General features: G+C 49.4%; 6 protein-coding genes across 6 annotated transcripts; 3 read left to right on the top strand and 3 right to left on the bottom strand.

Moving 5' to 3' along the window:
- Window positions 1-1393: 1393 nt before the first annotated feature.
- TRV_05158 (uncharacterized protein) lies at window positions 1394-3295 on the top strand (the record flags this gene model as incomplete). The annotated part of the gene is made up of 1 exon (XM_003020692.1): window positions 1394-3295. A coding segment is annotated over one exon (1902 nt), but the record flags the coding sequence as incomplete, so codon positions are not given.
- A 233-nt stretch (window positions 3296-3528) lies between these two features.
- On the bottom strand, window positions 3529-7380 carry TRV_05159 (uncharacterized protein; the record flags this gene model as incomplete). Its single annotated transcript, XM_003020693.1, has 5 exons — window positions 3529-4599; window positions 4667-4794; window positions 4864-5830; window positions 5887-6798; window positions 6874-7380. The coding sequence occupies 5 exons, from the start codon at window positions 7378-7380 to the stop codon at window positions 3529-3531; spliced, it is 3585 nt and encodes a 1194-aa protein (XP_003020739.1).
- Window positions 7381-8145: 765 nt separating this feature from the next.
- On the bottom strand, window positions 8146-9427 carry TRV_05160 (uncharacterized protein; the record flags this gene model as incomplete). The annotated part of the gene is made up of 2 exons (XM_003020694.1): window positions 8146-8472; window positions 8531-9427. The coding sequence occupies 2 exons, from the start codon at window positions 9425-9427 to the stop codon at window positions 8146-8148; spliced, it is 1224 nt and encodes a 407-aa protein (XP_003020740.1).
- Window positions 9428-12143: 2716 nt separating this feature from the next.
- On the top strand, window positions 12144-15230 carry TRV_05161 (lipase, putative; the record flags this gene model as incomplete). Its single annotated transcript, XM_003020695.1, has 1 exon — window positions 12144-15230. One exon carries the CDS (start codon window positions 12144-12146, stop codon window positions 15228-15230), a length of 3087 nt encoding a protein of 1028 aa, XP_003020741.1.
- Window positions 15231-16013: 783 nt separating this feature from the next.
- TRV_05162 (uncharacterized protein) lies at window positions 16014-16425 on the bottom strand (the record flags this gene model as incomplete). The annotated part of the gene is made up of 2 exons (XM_003020696.1): window positions 16014-16241; window positions 16315-16425. The coding sequence occupies 2 exons, from the start codon at window positions 16423-16425 to the stop codon at window positions 16014-16016; spliced, it is 339 nt and encodes a 112-aa protein (XP_003020742.1).
- A 310-nt stretch (window positions 16426-16735) lies between these two features.
- On the top strand, window positions 16736-17059 carry TRV_05163 (uncharacterized protein; the record flags this gene model as incomplete). The annotated part of the gene is made up of 1 exon (XM_003020697.1): window positions 16736-17059. One exon carries the CDS (start codon window positions 16736-16738, stop codon window positions 17057-17059), a length of 324 nt encoding a protein of 107 aa, XP_003020743.1.
- Between the last annotated feature and the right edge of the window lie 263 nt (window positions 17060-17322).

The following is a 17322-nucleotide window of genomic DNA, read 5'->3' on the forward strand; positions in this document are numbered from 1 at the left end:
TTGTTGTTGCTGCTGCTGCTGCTGGTGCGTGGGGCGGCGGCGCTGGCTGGGCGTGCGGGTTGTTGTGCCCACGCAGGGCCGGGCACTCGAGGAGATGCTGCTTCTGCCGGCTGGTGTTCTTCGCTCGGATCTGCTGGCAGTAGATGCACTGCACGGAGAGACACTACAAGGCGGCGCAAGGGGGAACCGCATCCCCGGACAGCTTTTAGTCTTGTTTCTTCTTTGGTTTTTATATATAACTCTCTCTCTCTCTCTTTCGCACACAAACAAACAGCAATACATGAAAATACGGGGCGAGTTTCACCTTGTCGTCTTCCTTGGCGCGAAACTCGACAAACGCGGCGTGGACTTCCTGGTCGACGGTGCGACCCATCGTAATACCGCAGCGCGAGACGGCGACGGTACGGGGCAGCAGCAGCGAGGGGTCGACGGCCGGCGGCTGGGCGGCTGCTCGCTGGCCGGGCGCGAGAGGATGCACACTGGGCGGGCTCTCTTCTCTTCTGTCTCTGTCTCTGCTCTTCTGTCTCTGCTGCGCTCTTTGTCGCTGTCTGTCTCGATGTCTGTCTCTGTCTCTCGATGTCTCTCGATGTCGATGCCTCGCTGGCTCTTCGCTGTCGTCTCGTCTTCGGTCTGTCCGCTGCTCGTCGCTGTCGCTGTCGCTGTCGCTGACCCGGAAATCTCGAGCTTGCGACGCCAAAAAGAGGGAGGAAAAGTCGATGGAGACAGAGAAAAGGCGAAAAGGAGCGGAAACGTGACGATAAAAAACAGGAAACGGAAAAACCGTCACCGCGTTCGGGCGTATTTTACGTCACAGCTGCTGACTAACCTCGGAATGGGGCTGTATTGTTCCGTAACGGCCGTAACTTTGGTCTCAGGTTACTGTTTTTCCCCTGTATTACAGTACCGCCCTGTACTGTTTGTTTTCTCTTTTTATTACCGTACTCTTACTCTTACTCGTCCGTATTTAATATTACATTATTCTATAGATTCACTGTCGAGTCAAAAGAACAAACGACGAGGATGGTAAAGGAACGCGATGGTGATCAAGATTTGTCTTTTGAGACAGGTCGGCGTTGGACAGGCTGTGCTGGCTGTGCTGGCGGTTGGGCGCCCGGTTAGACGAGAGCGCTCTTGGCCTGCGTAATGCACACTATTAACGATATAACCAAGTACTCCGTACAAACATGCCAGAGCCTTCAGGGGGATATAACATCTACATGTCTATGTCTGTCGAATAAAAGGGGGCTATGCCAGCTCAAAGGAAGAAGAAGAAGACGGGTGAGTCCTGGTTAGCCCTGCCTTTGAGGTCATCGACACGGCTGACAAGTGATCAATAATTAATAAACGGCCAGGCGAACGGACGTCGCCGGCTGACTTTGCGCTGTCGCTGCAGCCCTCTCCTCTGGCCGCCAAAGGGGAGGACGGCCACTCGGACGGCCACTACTTGGACAGCTGGCTGACGGCGCCCTCGCTCAGCCAGTCGCAGCTCGGCTTCGGCCCGGCCGTCTTTGTCTCGGTCTCAACTCACCTGCTGGCCAATCCGAACCTGATATCCCCCAGCCTGTTCAGGGCAGACATCCTCCATGACAGTGCTGGAGTGCTGGCCACTGCCACTACAGAACACGAGCATCATGGCCCAGCATCAGAAAAAGAAGCTGAGAGTGTATGCCATGCAAAGGACACTCGTCTGCCTCTTCATTTCCCTGGATTCGACCTGGACCGGGTCGTCGTCAGGAGGCTGATACCCAGAAACCCAAACCTCGATCCTCCCCATGACCAGACATGCCGTCTATACAAAAACACAAAAGAAGCAGATATAACATCTCATCTGGCCGTATACTACCCCCACGCGGCCCAGGAGAAAGATATACCCTTCTACCATCCACTCGTCCGCGGATTTGCCCTCCTGTACTCCCACTCCACCTCCACCGGCCAAGGCACACTCTCCCTACACTTCCTCCCCTTCACACCAGGCATACCGTCCACCGTCTCCAACCGTCTGCACCGCACCCTCCTCAACCTCCTGTCCATTCACGTCCGTCTTGCCTCTGGCCCGGCCGCAACCTCGCATCCAAGTGGCTCGCAACCACGGCCGTTCAAGGATAACCTCATCCCCCAACACACCGTGCAGAACACATATACCAGGCTAAAGTCAAAGTATGCCCCCAGCCTGGTCAGGAACTGGGTGGAAGTCACCGAGCCCTCGAAACATGTATTCGAGGACCTCTCCATCGCCGCATTCCTCATCGAGCTATGGAATGTCATGTATCACATCCCTTCTTGCTCCTCTGACTACTCTGACCAAGAAGAAGTAGACAAACAGCCGGACGTGATGAAGCGAGATGCTCCTGTCATGAGAACCAACTTTCCTGGATTCGTTGACATTGCATGCGGTAATGGAGTGCTGGTCTACATCCTTCTGGCTGAAGGGTACCGGGGCTTCGGGTTCGATGCACGCTCACGCAAGACCTGGTCTATCTTCCCTCCCTGGGTGCAGCAGCAGTTAAAGGAAAGCATATGTGTGCCCCAGCCCTATCAAGATGTACTAGCCCCAGCCCATTCAGACGACTCAACAACAACAACAACAACTATATCCGGCCTCTTCAAGAGTGGCACATTCATCATCTCTAACCACGCAGATGAACTCACCCTTTGGACTCCGCTGCTTGGAGTCCTGTCAGACCCCTACCAACCACTGCCCTTTCTAGCCATACCATGCTGTTCCCACGCCCTATCAGGCGCCAGATACCGCTATCCGCCTCCCAAACATCCAAAAACAAACACAGCACACGGCGAAGAAAAAGAAGAAGAAGAGGCGGAGAGTGACCGATACGAACATCAGCCGCAGAGTGGTGATTTGAAAGCCCTACGAAAGAAAAAGCTTGAAGCCCAGCAGAACCCAGCCTCGGCCTCGTCTACCTATGGCTCGCTAACGGCAAAACTGGTCTGCATCGCCGAAGACGTAGGCTATCAGGTAGAGAAAACGTTAATGCGTATACCTAGCACGCGAAACATGGGCGTGATAGGAGGCCTCGAGGCATGCAAGACGGCTTTTAATCTCCGGTCTGAAACGGAGGATGCCACCACAACTCAAATCACTCGGCTGGCGGATCAAGGATTGAAACTTGACGCTGACAAGCGTAGAGAGAAAGTCTACAGTGTCGTAGAGCGGGAGACGAGTAGGGATGGTGGAATCAGTGTTGCTGCTACGGCCTGGGTTGAGCGATCAACCAGCCTGCTCAAGGGCCAGGGACGAGGCAGACTTCACGGCTCCAGAAGCGACCATCATGATTAAATACACTAACCCGCCAATCCAAGTAGTTATTACGTATAAGTATGTCATGCGACTTGAAAAGCAGTAGAGTCGCGAGACTCTGAAAAAGAAAAGTAATAATGCAAGGTGCTATCTATGTCAAATGGATATCCAAAGTAACCACCCATCGCCAATAATGTTGAACCGCATACATGCAAATCAGATAACAGGAAAATAGAAGAAAAGAAAAAAAGCGAGACATAGCTAAATCTTCTTCACCCTACCATCGCTCTCTTACCTCGGGCCTTCTCTGACAGTCCCTGCTGAGCCTTGACTTCCTTCATTCGTAACACGCACCGCTGAAAGTCCAGCTGCGTATAATCCTCGGGCATGAACTCGCCGCTGAAAATACACAGCACCGTCATGCCGGGCTTGTATACCAGTCCACCAAGCAGCTTCGGCGTAATCAGGAAGTACTGTCCGCCAGTGGTGCCTGAATCGGCTTGTCCACAGGCAATATCAACCATGCGCTCGTGGACCATACGCTCATTCCGAGGGTCCATGCCCTGGTTGATCTCGTCAACTACCCTGAACGGCGAGGCAGAGAGTGACTGCAGCGCCATGAGGTAGAAGATAGTGCTGACTGCTCGCTCACCACCAGATTGCCGATGCGAGTCAAGAATGGATAGCTCTTCGTGTTCTCGGAACTTGACCTGTATTTTGATGGACCACTGGTCGAAATCGCTTCCGGGCCCAACATCGTTTCCGGCTCCTTCGTTCTTATCAACCGATACCTGTCCTGCGCATCCAATACGTGCAAAGTTGTCTGCGAATGCATCACTGATCTTAGACACGATTGCATCCAGGCGTGGTTCCCACTCGCTTCGTATCTCCTTGATAGACTGTTCAATCGCAGCCAGTCTCTCTTCTGACAAGCTGAGCTGTTCTTTCAACTGGTCGATGCGGAGTTGTCGTTGCTCGAACTCTTGAATGACATTGCCGCTTCCTTCGTGCGTCAGCTCAAGCCTGGCCTTCTCAGAGTCGATGTCTGCTTCTAGCTGCTCGATGGTGTGGTCCTTGACCTCTTCGCTGACTTCTCTCAGTCCAGGGGTCGAACCCATCTGAGAAACAACGGCTCGGACTTCTGCTTTTGACGTTCGGAGCTTATCTCGCAATTCATCTAGCTTTCGCACCACCTGTTCGACTGCTGCTGTCTTCTCGCTGAGCTCACCCGTATACTCAGCATTCCTTTCCTCTAACGTGCTCACGTCGGACATGGCTTCGATTGCAAGGATTTCCACACGAGCCACTTCCTCAAGTGTTTTGGCGAGAGATACCACCGCAGCCTTATCGAGATGTTATTATTAGCTCCTCAACTTTCCTATCAATCAATAATTCCATAAGGGGACTCACAGAGTACTCAAGAGCCACTGCGGCTTTCTCGACAGCAAGCTCATCTTGCTTGTCTCGCAATGCTTCAACTCGATCTCTAATACCCTCTACCCGAGTATTGCATACTTTCAGTTTCTCTTTTTGTTGGGCTAGTTAAGTGTGGTGTCAGCATTGGGTCGTAGCACATAAACTTGAAGACGTGGAACAAATCAACTTACCAAGCTTTGTTGGGAGAGCGTTATAGTTCACCATTGCTGATTGTTTCTCTGCTTTTTCCCTTTCAAGTTCGTCCTTTTCACCAGAAGCTGCGTCTCTTTCACCCTTTAGTCGCTGCAGCGTACTCCTTTCTTCCTCACCGGAAGCAAGTATCTCGCTCAGCTCTTGTTTCCATTCTGAAATGCAGTTCATCAGGTCTCGTTCAGTGGAAGAGGAATCGACAAGAGTGTCAGTCCAGATCCGAGCAGGCCATAATTGCCTTACTCTGGTGGTTGTTGCACTTGGGCCATATTCATGACGGCGGATGACCTGATAAGCTTGCTTTCCAGCAACCCAGGTCGTTATGGTCCCTCTCTCCAGCTTCCGATATTCCTCATCTGAAATGTCCCTTAAAGTGACAGCCGTTTGATGGAACCTATTCTCACTACACAGCATCGCTAGAACAGGTTCCGGGCCGTCTAGATAGTCTTTTGCCCAGCCATCAAATCTCAGCGAGCGAAGATCTTCATCGGTTACCGGAGGTGACATGCTGGACAGCGACACCGTACATGTCTTTATACTTATATCGTGTAGGCCCAGCTCCTGGTTTAGAAACCGCTGTAGCTTTCTGAAATCCTCCCGGGATTGTGTTGTAAAAGCAATAAAGTCATTTCTTTGTAGAAGAGACTCGGCAGCACTGGCATACCTTGGGTCTTTGACAGAGAACTCCACAATTGGAGGCCCATACACACGCTTGTCAAACTTGTCTTGATTCTGCTTTATCCATTCCCAGGCTTTGAATGAATGGTCGGAGAGCCGTTTCAACTTCTCCTCTTGCTGGCCAGATTGAGACTTCAAATCAATCAATCGCTGCTCAGCATTGGCAATCTTCCTCTTATGGGTCTCCACCTTGCGCACGGTGTCTGACTTTCTAGCTTGGATTTCTCTCGCCTTTTCTTCGACTTCACGTATACGCCGGACACAGTCACGCTGGGGACGATTAGGACCATGGAGATATTGATCGAGGAGGGGTACGTTGAACTCACTATTTTCTCGCTATATGCAGCGCCATCAAAATCAACGGCCTCTTCTTCCATTTGACGCTGGAGCCTGTTGATACTTTGTTGGACTCTCTTGCATTCCTCCACCTGCCTACCACCGTTTTGCTTTTCTGCCTCGATCTGATTGCTCAGATCCTTTATCTTGTCATCAATCTTGACCAGTTTCTCCGAGATGGCGGTTGCAGCCTCTTCTCCTCTTTGCGAAAGGACTCTCTTCTGTTTGAGCACAGCTTCTATTTTAGAATAATAGGCCCGTTTCGAGTTGACAGCTCTCAGTGCCGGTTCCAGTTTCCTTTCCAGCTCTTGTTGTTCCCGCAATAGCCTCTGTTTCTGTTCCAATACTTCACTGGTTTCTTTCTTGCATGAGTTAAACCGAGGCAGAGGTCTTGACATTTCCAGGAATTTCAGCCGCTTTTTAATTTCCTCTCGTTGTTTCATTCGTTCCACATCCTCGCGTTGCATTTGTTGGCGCTTTTCCAGGTTGGCCAAATGTTCTCTCTGGCCCTTACTCTCTTCCAAGATCTCTTTTTGCCCTGACCGTAATTCTTTCAGGCCATCATGCCATTTCACCATTTCAGGCCCGGCGGCTGCTCGTTGGGTAGAATGCAACAGATCAATGGGGGATAAGGCAGCGAATTCGCTCACTTTATCCTGAGGAAGAAATTGACAAAGATTGTCAATTTGGATTGAGAACGACTTTGCAAGCGATAACACAACATTTTGCCTAACAGGCTTCCCATTTATCGAGAATGTGCTTTTATTTCCTTCACGCTTAATCGTTCTGCAAATTATCGGGTTTTGATCCATATCTGCTCTGGCTTTAAGCTCAATCTCAATGGTAGCTTCGTCGGCACCATGTTTCACGAATTCAGCTACGTCTTTAGCTCGACCAAGATACTACGGTAAAAAAGAACACAATGTCAGTGAATAGGCTCACATATAAACCAGAGTACTAAGTTCGCATATGCTCACCGATGGCCCCCATCCGAGTCCAAGGCATATGGCGCAAACGAAGGTACTTTTTCCAGTTCCATTAGGTCCAATCACCATGTTTAGTCTCGGTCCCGGATGACATTCGGCAGAGGTATAAGTCACGAAATTCGTTAATTTTACTCTCACAATCGACCCAGGGAGGTGCTCGAGGCCTTTCCCTACAGCATTTCCCATGCCCGGGTTACGGGAACCTCCATGATGCCCATTACTCGAAGATGCCGCATTTTCAGAGGTGTCTCTCAAAGCTCTTGTTACCAGCGTCTCATCCTTACGGTCCTCATCACTGTCATCTTCCTCAGACGAAGATTCCTCACTTGCTTCGCTCTCACGGTCATTTCTTCCAGTACTTAGTCTAACGCGTTTGCTGCCGTTAGATGCATGCGAGAACGGGGTCCCATCTCGGCCCTCGCTGGACGCTTCATCGTCATCAGAATCGGACTCTGCAGCCCTTTGCCGTCTTCTCGGAGGCGCTAGGGTGTCTGGCATCGTCCCACAAAAGCCAGTTGCTGTCGCCGTTAGGCTCTTGTTGACATTGAATCCGTTCGCCGTGACAAAATAAATTCTCCCACATCAACTAAGTAACTTAAGCCTGGGCGCGTCGCGAAGACGCTAAGCCTATTTTGGATAAATTGGATATATGCACACCCCCTTTTCGATTTGGGTTCCCAGCGCTTTACTGAAGTCAGGTCGTATGATTCAGTTCTATATGTACATAGCTTGTTCTCATTCATGGAATTATATTTAGTTATCTATATTATCAACTGAGAATGGCAGAAAGCGCTGCTTGTGTTTTTTACCCTGGCCAAACTCGTAGAATGGACGTGAAAAGTGTTATGTTCTGCTGGATATTGATACAAGTCAACCCCATGGTATCTGATCGCCATCAGAGTATCAAACCGGTCAAATGACCCTGTGCCCCGTGGTATATGTGTGGTATATGTGTGGAAAAAGTAGTCGTCCCAATCCGATGCGCCATAACTCCTAGCATACATACCCTAAAAGAAGAAAAAAAGAAGCCCCCATCCCGCAGATTTTCGTATGACGTCTATAAACATGGCTCAAAATGCCCACACCCCGATTATAGTTAAGCCGGAAATGATAATGGCGGAGTAAGGTAGAAGAGGAAGGTAAAAGTAGATATAGGTTGTGGCGCCCAAGAAGAGTCGTAAAAAAATGAGTCGACATAGCGTAAGCCAGAAGTGGACCTTGCACTGCAGTACTAGTCAATAGTAGGGTGGCAAACTTTCACGACTAGAAATAGTTCCCATTTGGTAAAGTCATGAAAATGCCAACGAGCACACCGGTAATCGCGGTTCCGAGTGTCGTTGAGCGGATGATGGTCATGGTCTGAAGCTGGCAAAGGGTTGGATCTTGAATTCGCACTGGTGGATCTAAAACTTTGCTGAAGAAGCCTCTTTTCTTGTTCTTCTGCCTCCAAGGTTCGTTATCGTAGGAATTCGTTGACCCGAAAGCATCAAATGCGCTCCGATCAAGTCGACAGGAGTTCTTTGGAAGTTCATTTGTTGCGCCGTATATCTCCCAGGGGTGTAGTTGACGCTTGTAAAAACAAAGGAATAACTAAAAATGGACGGAGTAAGCATTGAGGATAGCTGTATGGAGTTGGAAAACCACATACCATGCAGGTTCCTTCCATCGCAGCAATCAATGATGCGATACCAGGAAATAGAAGCAGGGCAGAAAACATCCTCCAGCCGCGATGGACTTTACTGAATACCAAAACAATGGCTAAGGCGAGCCCGCAGGCGATGATTAGCATGCTAAATACACGAGCACACAGTAGCCGGCTGCTATTGCTGTTATTTAGAGACCATCGGAGGAATTGCGGGTGAGATTGTTGGCGTAGATTCCATTCGACTTCTTGGACTACGCCGGCAAAGGCGGATGGATGGGTGGTGGCGGATAGAGCTTGCATTACTATTATGCGCTCTATTGACGTGAGATTCAGCTGTCGGGGTGCATTATCTAAGATGTAGGTGGATATGATTCGGTTGATTTCCTTGCGATGTGGTTGAATAGTAACTGAAAATTGTAACTTGTTAGCAATGGTTGGTTGGCACAATAGGTAATTGATAGAACTGGCAGTCATACATGGCTCAAGAGGGTTGATACCGTCGAAGGCGCTTGATTCGTCAATAGACTCCTGGCATTCCGCTGCTTTCGATCCCCCATCCCAGTCAAACCAGTCTCCGCGGGTAATACTGCTGGTTTCAAGGTCGACGTGAGAGCTGCTTGGGCGGGTTGCAAAAGGTGTCAAATCATCCAGCTCAGTTTCTCCAACAGGTGGAAAGGCGGGAGCGGGTACAAAAGCACCAGTAACAGAAGGGGCACGCTTTGCTCTCTCTTTCGATTGATTGTTAAGCCTGATCACTCTCTTCCGTTGCTCTTCCGTCCACGGCGGTGACAATGCCCACTGCGATTCAGAGAGGGCAGCGAAGCGCTGGATGTAGTCCTGGTACCATAGGTAGAATTGAAGATTTTCGGCAGCGCGTTCAACATAAAGGAGATAATTCATAAAATCGACCAATCCACAGGGCTAAATATATTGAATGTTAGATATTTGTTCCGTCCAGAATAAAATATGTGACACTGACCGAACAAGTGCAGCCGTTAACGATCGATTCAAACGACAGGGCCTTTTTCCTGCTCCCAAAGAACAGCTTCTTCCAGGAGAGCCATTTATCGGGATTCGAAGACGGAGACGAGTTACATGGCTGATTGCGGGATGAGCGCAGGCCATACTTGGGTGCCATATCAACAGGATATCATGGCGCTGGGAGTTCCAGAACAACGAAGGATGGCAAACAAAGAAAGAGAGAATAAATCGAAGAAATCGAAGAAATCTGGAATGTCGGAAGGAATGGATCAAGGTCAAGTACAACCAGCAAGCGGCGACTTGGCGATCTTCAACCTTCGCAGAACCTTCCAACCGGTGAAGAGGGGAGGAGAGTATCCGTCCGCTAGTATTTTAATTGCTACGAGGTGGAGATATAGGCGAAGAGTTTGGAGTTAGGCGAGACGGTTCACCCCCAAGGCTTCCCTTGCAAGGGTATCTGATCCTCTGGTCCAGAAAGCCTCAAGTGGGCAAACGGATCATAAACATTAATTTTTGGCTGCTGAGTATATGATATCTATCTTCTGCAACCCTTTGTACGGAATAAAAGTGAATGCGACCCTGCTTGGTCCAGGCAGGAGGATGGCATCCGATGTGCACGTACTTAATTGTTGACTAACTCTTTTGTCAGTCTCGGGGGAATGGGAACATCAACCCATAACCCAGGAAAACAGAAGAAAAAAAAAAAAAAAAGCCCGCACATCCGTGATGGGTTTGGGTAAACTAAAAAGGGTTGAACAGCTCACGAAGCAAGGGAACGAGACCCTGAAATCGAACTCGTCTTGCACCTCGACCAGCTGGCCCTGCCGAAGAAACGATGCTCACAGGCGGAAAATAGAATATGATTTTTTCTCTGGAGTGACGGGGGGGAAATGCCGTTGAAGCATCCCGGGAAACCGCTCCAGGAAAATAATCGACACCGCTTGCTTCCAGAACCAGGAGCCCCAAGCCGAGGAAGAACGATGGTTCGCCAGCATTCTGCGTGATGCGCGGCATCGCCTTTCGCACGACTGCTAGCAGCGGCCCCCTAAGTATATTATTATTACTCTCTGCTCCCATACTCTGTACATCACCCGCCAGGAGCGAGGGATGCCAATGGAAAAGCAGCTTGACTGTTGCTCAAAGCCCGCTGATTCGGTAAGGATAGTCCCTGCAGATGACGGGGTCTTCTGACGAGCCAGTGAGCACTACAGGCTCCTTATCGAATAGTTGGTTTTTCCGAACGCAAGAAATCTCCCTGAAGAATCGTCAACTCGGCGCCCCCTCTGACTCCATGACACCCAGGACGCGACTTGAATGGCTGGCTGGGCAAATGTGGCTTTTTTGCCCAGATTTGTCGAACTGACACGAGCAACCAGTTAACCTCGTATTAACCCAAGACCGGGCCGGCTCGAGAACCAGGGCAGGCTGCAGGCTAGGGGAACCCTCTGTGGGGTTACATCGTAACTCGACTTTCTTGCCTGGCGGGAAGAAGCGTCCTTGCGGAGCAGACAGGCGACAGCTCACATGTTAGCTGTTTTCCGTTCCTGCAGGCCACAAGCATTATTATTTCCTCCACGCCGTGCTCTGCTGTCCTCACAACCCGCACCCTGTATTCCTTAAGTACTAGTGGCTTCGCAAATGCCGCTCTCTCCCTGGGGCTGTGCTGTACTCCGTAGTTATTATTCTTGTTGTTGCTGCTGGTGCTGCTGGTGCTGCTGCTGGCGAAGTCGTGGATGGACGTTTCTGCAAACTTCGGACGTTGCTTTTTTCCCCTTTCAGTTAAATTCAAATTATGTAATGCATTCAGACAGAGTTCTTACCTAATATGATTATGTAAAAATGAAATGTGAGGAAGGAGCGCCTTCGGCTTGATCATGTGACGTGTGAAGTTTTATTACATAATCATCAGCTGTGATCACATGTTACTCGAGTTGCCTAAAGGGGAAATGCGATCTCGTCTCCTTTTTTTTGCCTTATCTTTTTTTTTTTAGCCTTTTTCTTCCTTTTTTGCGCCTGTCACATTCAGCGCTGCGGATGACATCGAACGAACAACCCCAGCTGGAACACTGTCGGTCGTGATGATATCTTGCTGAGCGGATGCTGCATGGCGGCTGTTTTATATACCGACAGATACCCCAGTTTCTGCGTTGGCACGACCCCGCGGCGGACGGATCAATGGATCGATCTGTTGATATCGGTTATCGACATCGTTTAGCGCACGTACTCTCTCTCTGAGCCATGCCTGGGCATGACCACCCTGACAAGGCATCAGCGACATCGGTGACCAAGTGGAAGAAGCCTCAGGGTGGTCGTCCGTCCAGCAGCACGCTTTTACCGTCCCCTGTTGCGTCCCTGGTCAGCTTGGTGACGCAGTCGACCTCACTCTCGCTGCGGCTGTGGACGTATCTTGGGGGTTTTGTAATAAATAGCGCCAGAGCAACAACTCTCACCGGCTTAGAGCTAAGCAGAGCTGTGGTAGAAGGTATCCTTATACGGGCTGGCCGAGATGTAGTCTCTCGGAGCAGCGACGAGCATGGAAGATCGGAGGCAGAGTCACTCTTGGAGCGTAGTGTGAGCCTTTCCTCCTCTATATGTATCTATATACGTGCTTGGGATAGCTAATGTTTGATTGTAGCTGGCAACTCTGCACACCACCATTACGTCTGCTTCATTCTTCGCCTCTGCCGGCTTCCATCTTTCGACAGTTACACTCTCCTCTGTGACATCATTTTCTCAGACGCTTCTTTCGACGCTAGATGCCATCCTTGGGTCTACCGAATCATCCAGAGCAATCGCCTCGATCATTACCCTCATTCGACGTGAATTTCGTAATCCTGAGGTCATTCCGCTTGGAGAGACGGTTGGTGTTGGAGATCTACTCGTTGGCTCTATAGGGTTTGTTTTGTTGCAGCGATGGGGCCGTAGACAGACGGACAAGGAAACCCGGCAGAACGGGAACGAGGAAACCATATGGGACGTTGTCATCCTCGATAATGGGCTAAGAGCCGATGTTGTTGGGACTCACCAAACGGCGTTTGGCGAAGACATGGACGAAGGTGATTCTTCGTCCTTGCGGCCATCCTCTTTCCTTATACCTGATACAAGCGGAAATGAGAGCCTAGATACCCTTGAGCGAGGAAGCCGGTCTTTCAGTCATCTTGTTCCCCACGTATCTCTTCATGCAGATTGCGAACATGACCTTGGAGATGATGAGATTCGTCGTTATATTGCGGAGCAGCTACCGCGAGGTTGTCATGCAACCATAAAGGTCGATACAGTCACCGCTAGGACAATAACGGTAGACGTTTTTGACTCAGGCCGTGTCAACATTTCTCCCCCGCCTGGAACTACAAAGATTGAAGAAAGGGTGCAGCCAGAATACAATAACGCAATTGTTGGTTCAGAACTAATAGGAGAATCTCTCCCGAAACATACAGTTGTTTTTAAGACAGTGTCAAACTCTTTCCATGACTCAGAGTTGCGGATGCCTTCCCAAGTTACTACACCGGACGCACAATATGGTTGGTCTCAAACAGGTTTTAGAGAGAATACCTCCAATGACGATGCGAGATTTACACAGTCGGCCAGTATTGAGACCAGCCCCCGGATGCGGCCAAAACGCACTCATCGACGTCGGCGGACTTCTGCGTCAGATACAAGTGGCTCCGAGACTCCAAGAACTGTTGGGACTAGGTCTTTTGCACGCATAACCAGCAAGGCGAAGGCTAACGTAGAGGAAAAGCCCGGGAACAACTTAGCAAAGAGGTTATCAAAGGGAGCTTCAACTGCAGCGCAGGGTAACCCCTCTGTTAGCCCCTTTCACGAAACCAGGAGCAGACACAAAAGCGGCCTGAAAAAGGTGCTAAGTTCCAGCAAAGAAAGGGAAAAGAGCAATACCTCTGCCGTAAAAAATAAGGCCGTGATGTCAGATTCCACAAATAGAATACGGCCACTCTCTCCCAAAAAAGAGAAATCTACTCCAAGAAAGGTTGAACGCGAAGCCAGCTCCAACGAGGCTAATTCCGGAAATCAGTTAGCATCCAGCCGCTACTTACTTCGCGAGAAAGGCCCAGATTCTTTCACTCACACAGATCCTTACTCCATACGATCTCCAGAGACACAGCCTAGCTCTCCGTCTTTTCCCAGAGAGCATATCCGCAGCAACTCCTCCTTGTCAAAGGCTAGGTCGGAGAAAGACATGTCTCTTTTCCTCAACTTCACCAGCCGCCCCGGTACCCCGATGATGTCTCGGCGCAACTCGTCTAAATCAGCTGTTCCTAGCCTCTACTCTATTGCCACAGGATCCGAAACCTCGCTCTTGCTAGCACCTCGAACCGGGAAGAGTGCGTATGACGACAATTCTGCTCTCTCATCTCTCTCACGTACCGGATATGTCCCTGGGCTTTACCCGTCCAACAACCTAGTACGAAATATACGTCGTTTCTCTCGCTTTTCATCTGCATCATACGGGTCAAATTTTTTAAGGATAATGGGCATTTCTAATGCCACTACTCAGTTGCGTTATGAGGACCCAGTCGATCACCATGAGCATAATTCATTTTCAGACTACACAGGGCTACCAGCATCAACCATTCTGCTTTCGTCGTTCGTTGACACGGCTGGCGGCACGAATGCTGCAGGTATTAATTCCGAGGGGTTCCCTTTAGTCCATTATTTATCCATAGATCACGAATCTAAAGCTGCTGTCTTAACACTGAGAGGTACCTGGGGCTTCGAAGATATCCTTACCGATATGACCTGCGACTATGACGATATGATTTGGCTTGGGAGAACTTATCAGGTCCATAAAGGCATGCTAGCCTCTGCAAGACGTCTTCTAGAAGGCGGCGGAGGCAAAGTCATGGCTACACTTAAATCGGCCCTTGAGGAGTTTCCAGATTATGGTGTTATTTTTTGCGGCCACTCCCTTGGAGGTGGAGTAGCCGCCCTACTCGCAACGCTTATGTCACAGCCCCAGCATCCCGACCTGCCTGGTCCATCCTTTGTCACATCATCATCACAGCAGGGCTTTACTGGACTACTTCCCGCCACTGCCAACGAAGCCACTCAGGGCACTCATCAGCCAATGGGCCAGTTTTCATTACCTCCCGGTCGACCTGTCCATGTATACGCATACGGCCCACCTGCCGTGATGAGTCCACCACTCCGTCTCGCCACCCGTGGATTGATCACAACAATTGTTAATGGGCATGATGTGGTCCCTACCCTTTCACTGGGTGTATTGCATGATTTCCACAGCGTAGCCCTGTCTTTTAAGCGCGATGTTGCCGACGCTAAGTCTCAGGTTAAAGCCAGGGTGTGGGATGCAATCACGCGCAGCATTGCTAACAAACTAAATATGGATAACCCTTCTTCGATACATGCCGGTGATGGTCTAGGCGAAGATTCATGGGCGTGGAATACCCTCAAATCCCTGCGAGAAGGTCTTACAGCTACAAAACTGTTACCTCCGGGCGAAGTTTTCGTTGTTGAAACAATGCGAGTACTCCAGCGAGATGCTTTCTCTGGAGATATGGTTGCTGGGGATGGCTATCCTCGCCTTGGCCGGCCCGCCACCCGGGTTCAGCTAAAATACATCCGAGACGTGGAAAAGAGGTTTCGGGAAGTCAAGTTTGGCTCTGGTATGCTGTTGGACCACAGTCCAGCAAGGTACGAGTCGAGTCTGGCCATCCTAGCCCGAGGGGTCCTTGAAGATGAGTGACATGGATGTCTACCTCACCACTGATCTTTTTATATTTCACATGAATGATATACACGAATTTCCTATATCATATTCGGGACTTTTTGGTTGAGCATATTGGATTCGGTTTTGGCCATCATCGTAAGCCTGGAGCATTTGGAGCATTTATTTTTGACACCCCCTTATATTTCGTTTTTCACATCCTATAGAAAACAACATTATACCTTGTTGTAATGCCGGCGTTCTGAGAAATACCCCAAATACCCTTAGATAGTTAGGTCTAGTTAGTATATATCGTCGAGCTCTCAAATCGTATGACTCAGTTTCGTTTCCCAGCATCCCCAATAGATCTTAAATCAGTATAGTACGACTTAAACAACTGGGCGAAGTATCGGTCTTTGCGAATAGATCACTAAATAGTAGATCATTCCATCATAGCATTAAGAATATTTCCACGGCATGTTTCAATCCTTCATAATCTGGAATGTTCTCAGGCCAATAAATTGGAGACTTTCCCCTGCCAAGCGAGTATAAAAGGATAAGTAAGGGACAAGCATGTGTGCGTTCTATTGTGGTTTCATCCGTAGGATCAAAAGGGCCACATGTGGCCAGATAATGGCTCTCTGTCCTGTCCTTGGTTTTCGAGTACTTCCGTCAAGGTCATGCCACTAATATATCTATAACAACAAGGAGTCGAAAATATATGAGTGGCCAGGTAGTCAACTTGCAAGAGTGGCTCCTAGAGCCGTGGCGTGAGGATGATCCATTGCAGCCTGGTTTTGCTTCCTAATACCGAGGGTCTCTTCATCTCTGCTTGTCATTTGGGGATTGGTATCCGTATCCTTGGGTAGATTGTTGCTGCTTCTGATATTGCTCTTTTTGCCGTACAAGCTCTGCTTTCTCTGCCTGTCTTGCTTCAATTCCCTTGATCTGCTTTTCAAGCATCTCTCGTTTCGCAACCAAGTTCTCCCTGGCGAGCAGTAAACTGTTTATTTTCTCTTCCGGCGTGGCATCAAGGCTCTTTCGGACTTTCTATATAACGTATCAATGTCATGTTAGTGGCCTGTGATATCAATTGGGCATGAATATAGGGAGTTTGACTTACCTCTTGTTCTTCCTGGCTCATCTTCAAGCTTGCACCCCATACTGCACCTGAAGCTGTGATGATGGCAACTGCACCAGCCAGTATTTTATTCTTAGCTTGTGACGACAGCATGATATTCTTTCTAATGGCTCAGGTCACGCATATGAACTCTGTAGCTTCCATTAATGTGCAAGACGAAGCACTGTATAGAATTCCGTGTTTCCCTTTTGGTTGCGCTGAAGTTCGAAGTCGAAAAGCTTCAAGAACAAAGTTAAAGTCTTGGCGCGTAACTAGTTAACTATCTTCTGTTTATTATTATTTCGACAACACTCCATCATCAACCCCAGGAGCCACGACCAAAAACAGAACGATCACCAGCCATATATACCCCCAGACTCCTTAAGAAGGATAACCAGAGCCTCCTACGGAGAATCTTCTGAAAATGAACCCAAACAATGGACAGTCGACCCTCTCTCCGGCGAAGATGAGGCAATATTCGCACCTCCACGCGCAGCTAGCTCAGCTTAACGCCAACCTCGCCGATACGCAGAATCTCATGCGCATGACAAGCGCCCAAGCAAGCGACCTTAGATTCCTGGGCGGTTACGTAGGGAGTCTGTTCATGGGTGCGGCGAAAGTCCTAGGAGAGGAGGGGATAAACACGCAAGATGACAGCAGCAAAAAAGACGGAGACAAAGGCAAAAGTGCATCCCAAACGAATGACGAGAGTTACAACTACGAAGATGGCGATGAGGGCCATGGTTAGGGGAACTATGGGGAGTCAGATATGGCATCCACTTTATTAACCGATAATACAATACGATGCCATGGCAGGATGAACGGCTCTCATGAGCTCAACTGATGGACTTCTTGCTGGAGAAGTGTGCATTGCTGCACGGAAAATTACTTGGTCGCTTCATTGGCGCAAGTCCAACAGCTGGTTTGTTTGCTAGTACGGAGTACATTGCCCAAAACAGCCTATTGTGTGGAGTGGACTACACCAGCAATTGTCCTCCATTTACCCACGCG

The sequence above is a fragment of the Trichophyton verrucosum genome, assembly GCF_000151505.1.
Source record: "Trichophyton verrucosum HKI 0517 chromosome Unknown contig00391_1.f1.exp, whole genome shotgun sequence".
Lineage (NCBI taxonomy): Eukaryota > Fungi > Ascomycota > Eurotiomycetes > Onygenales > Arthrodermataceae > Trichophyton > Trichophyton verrucosum.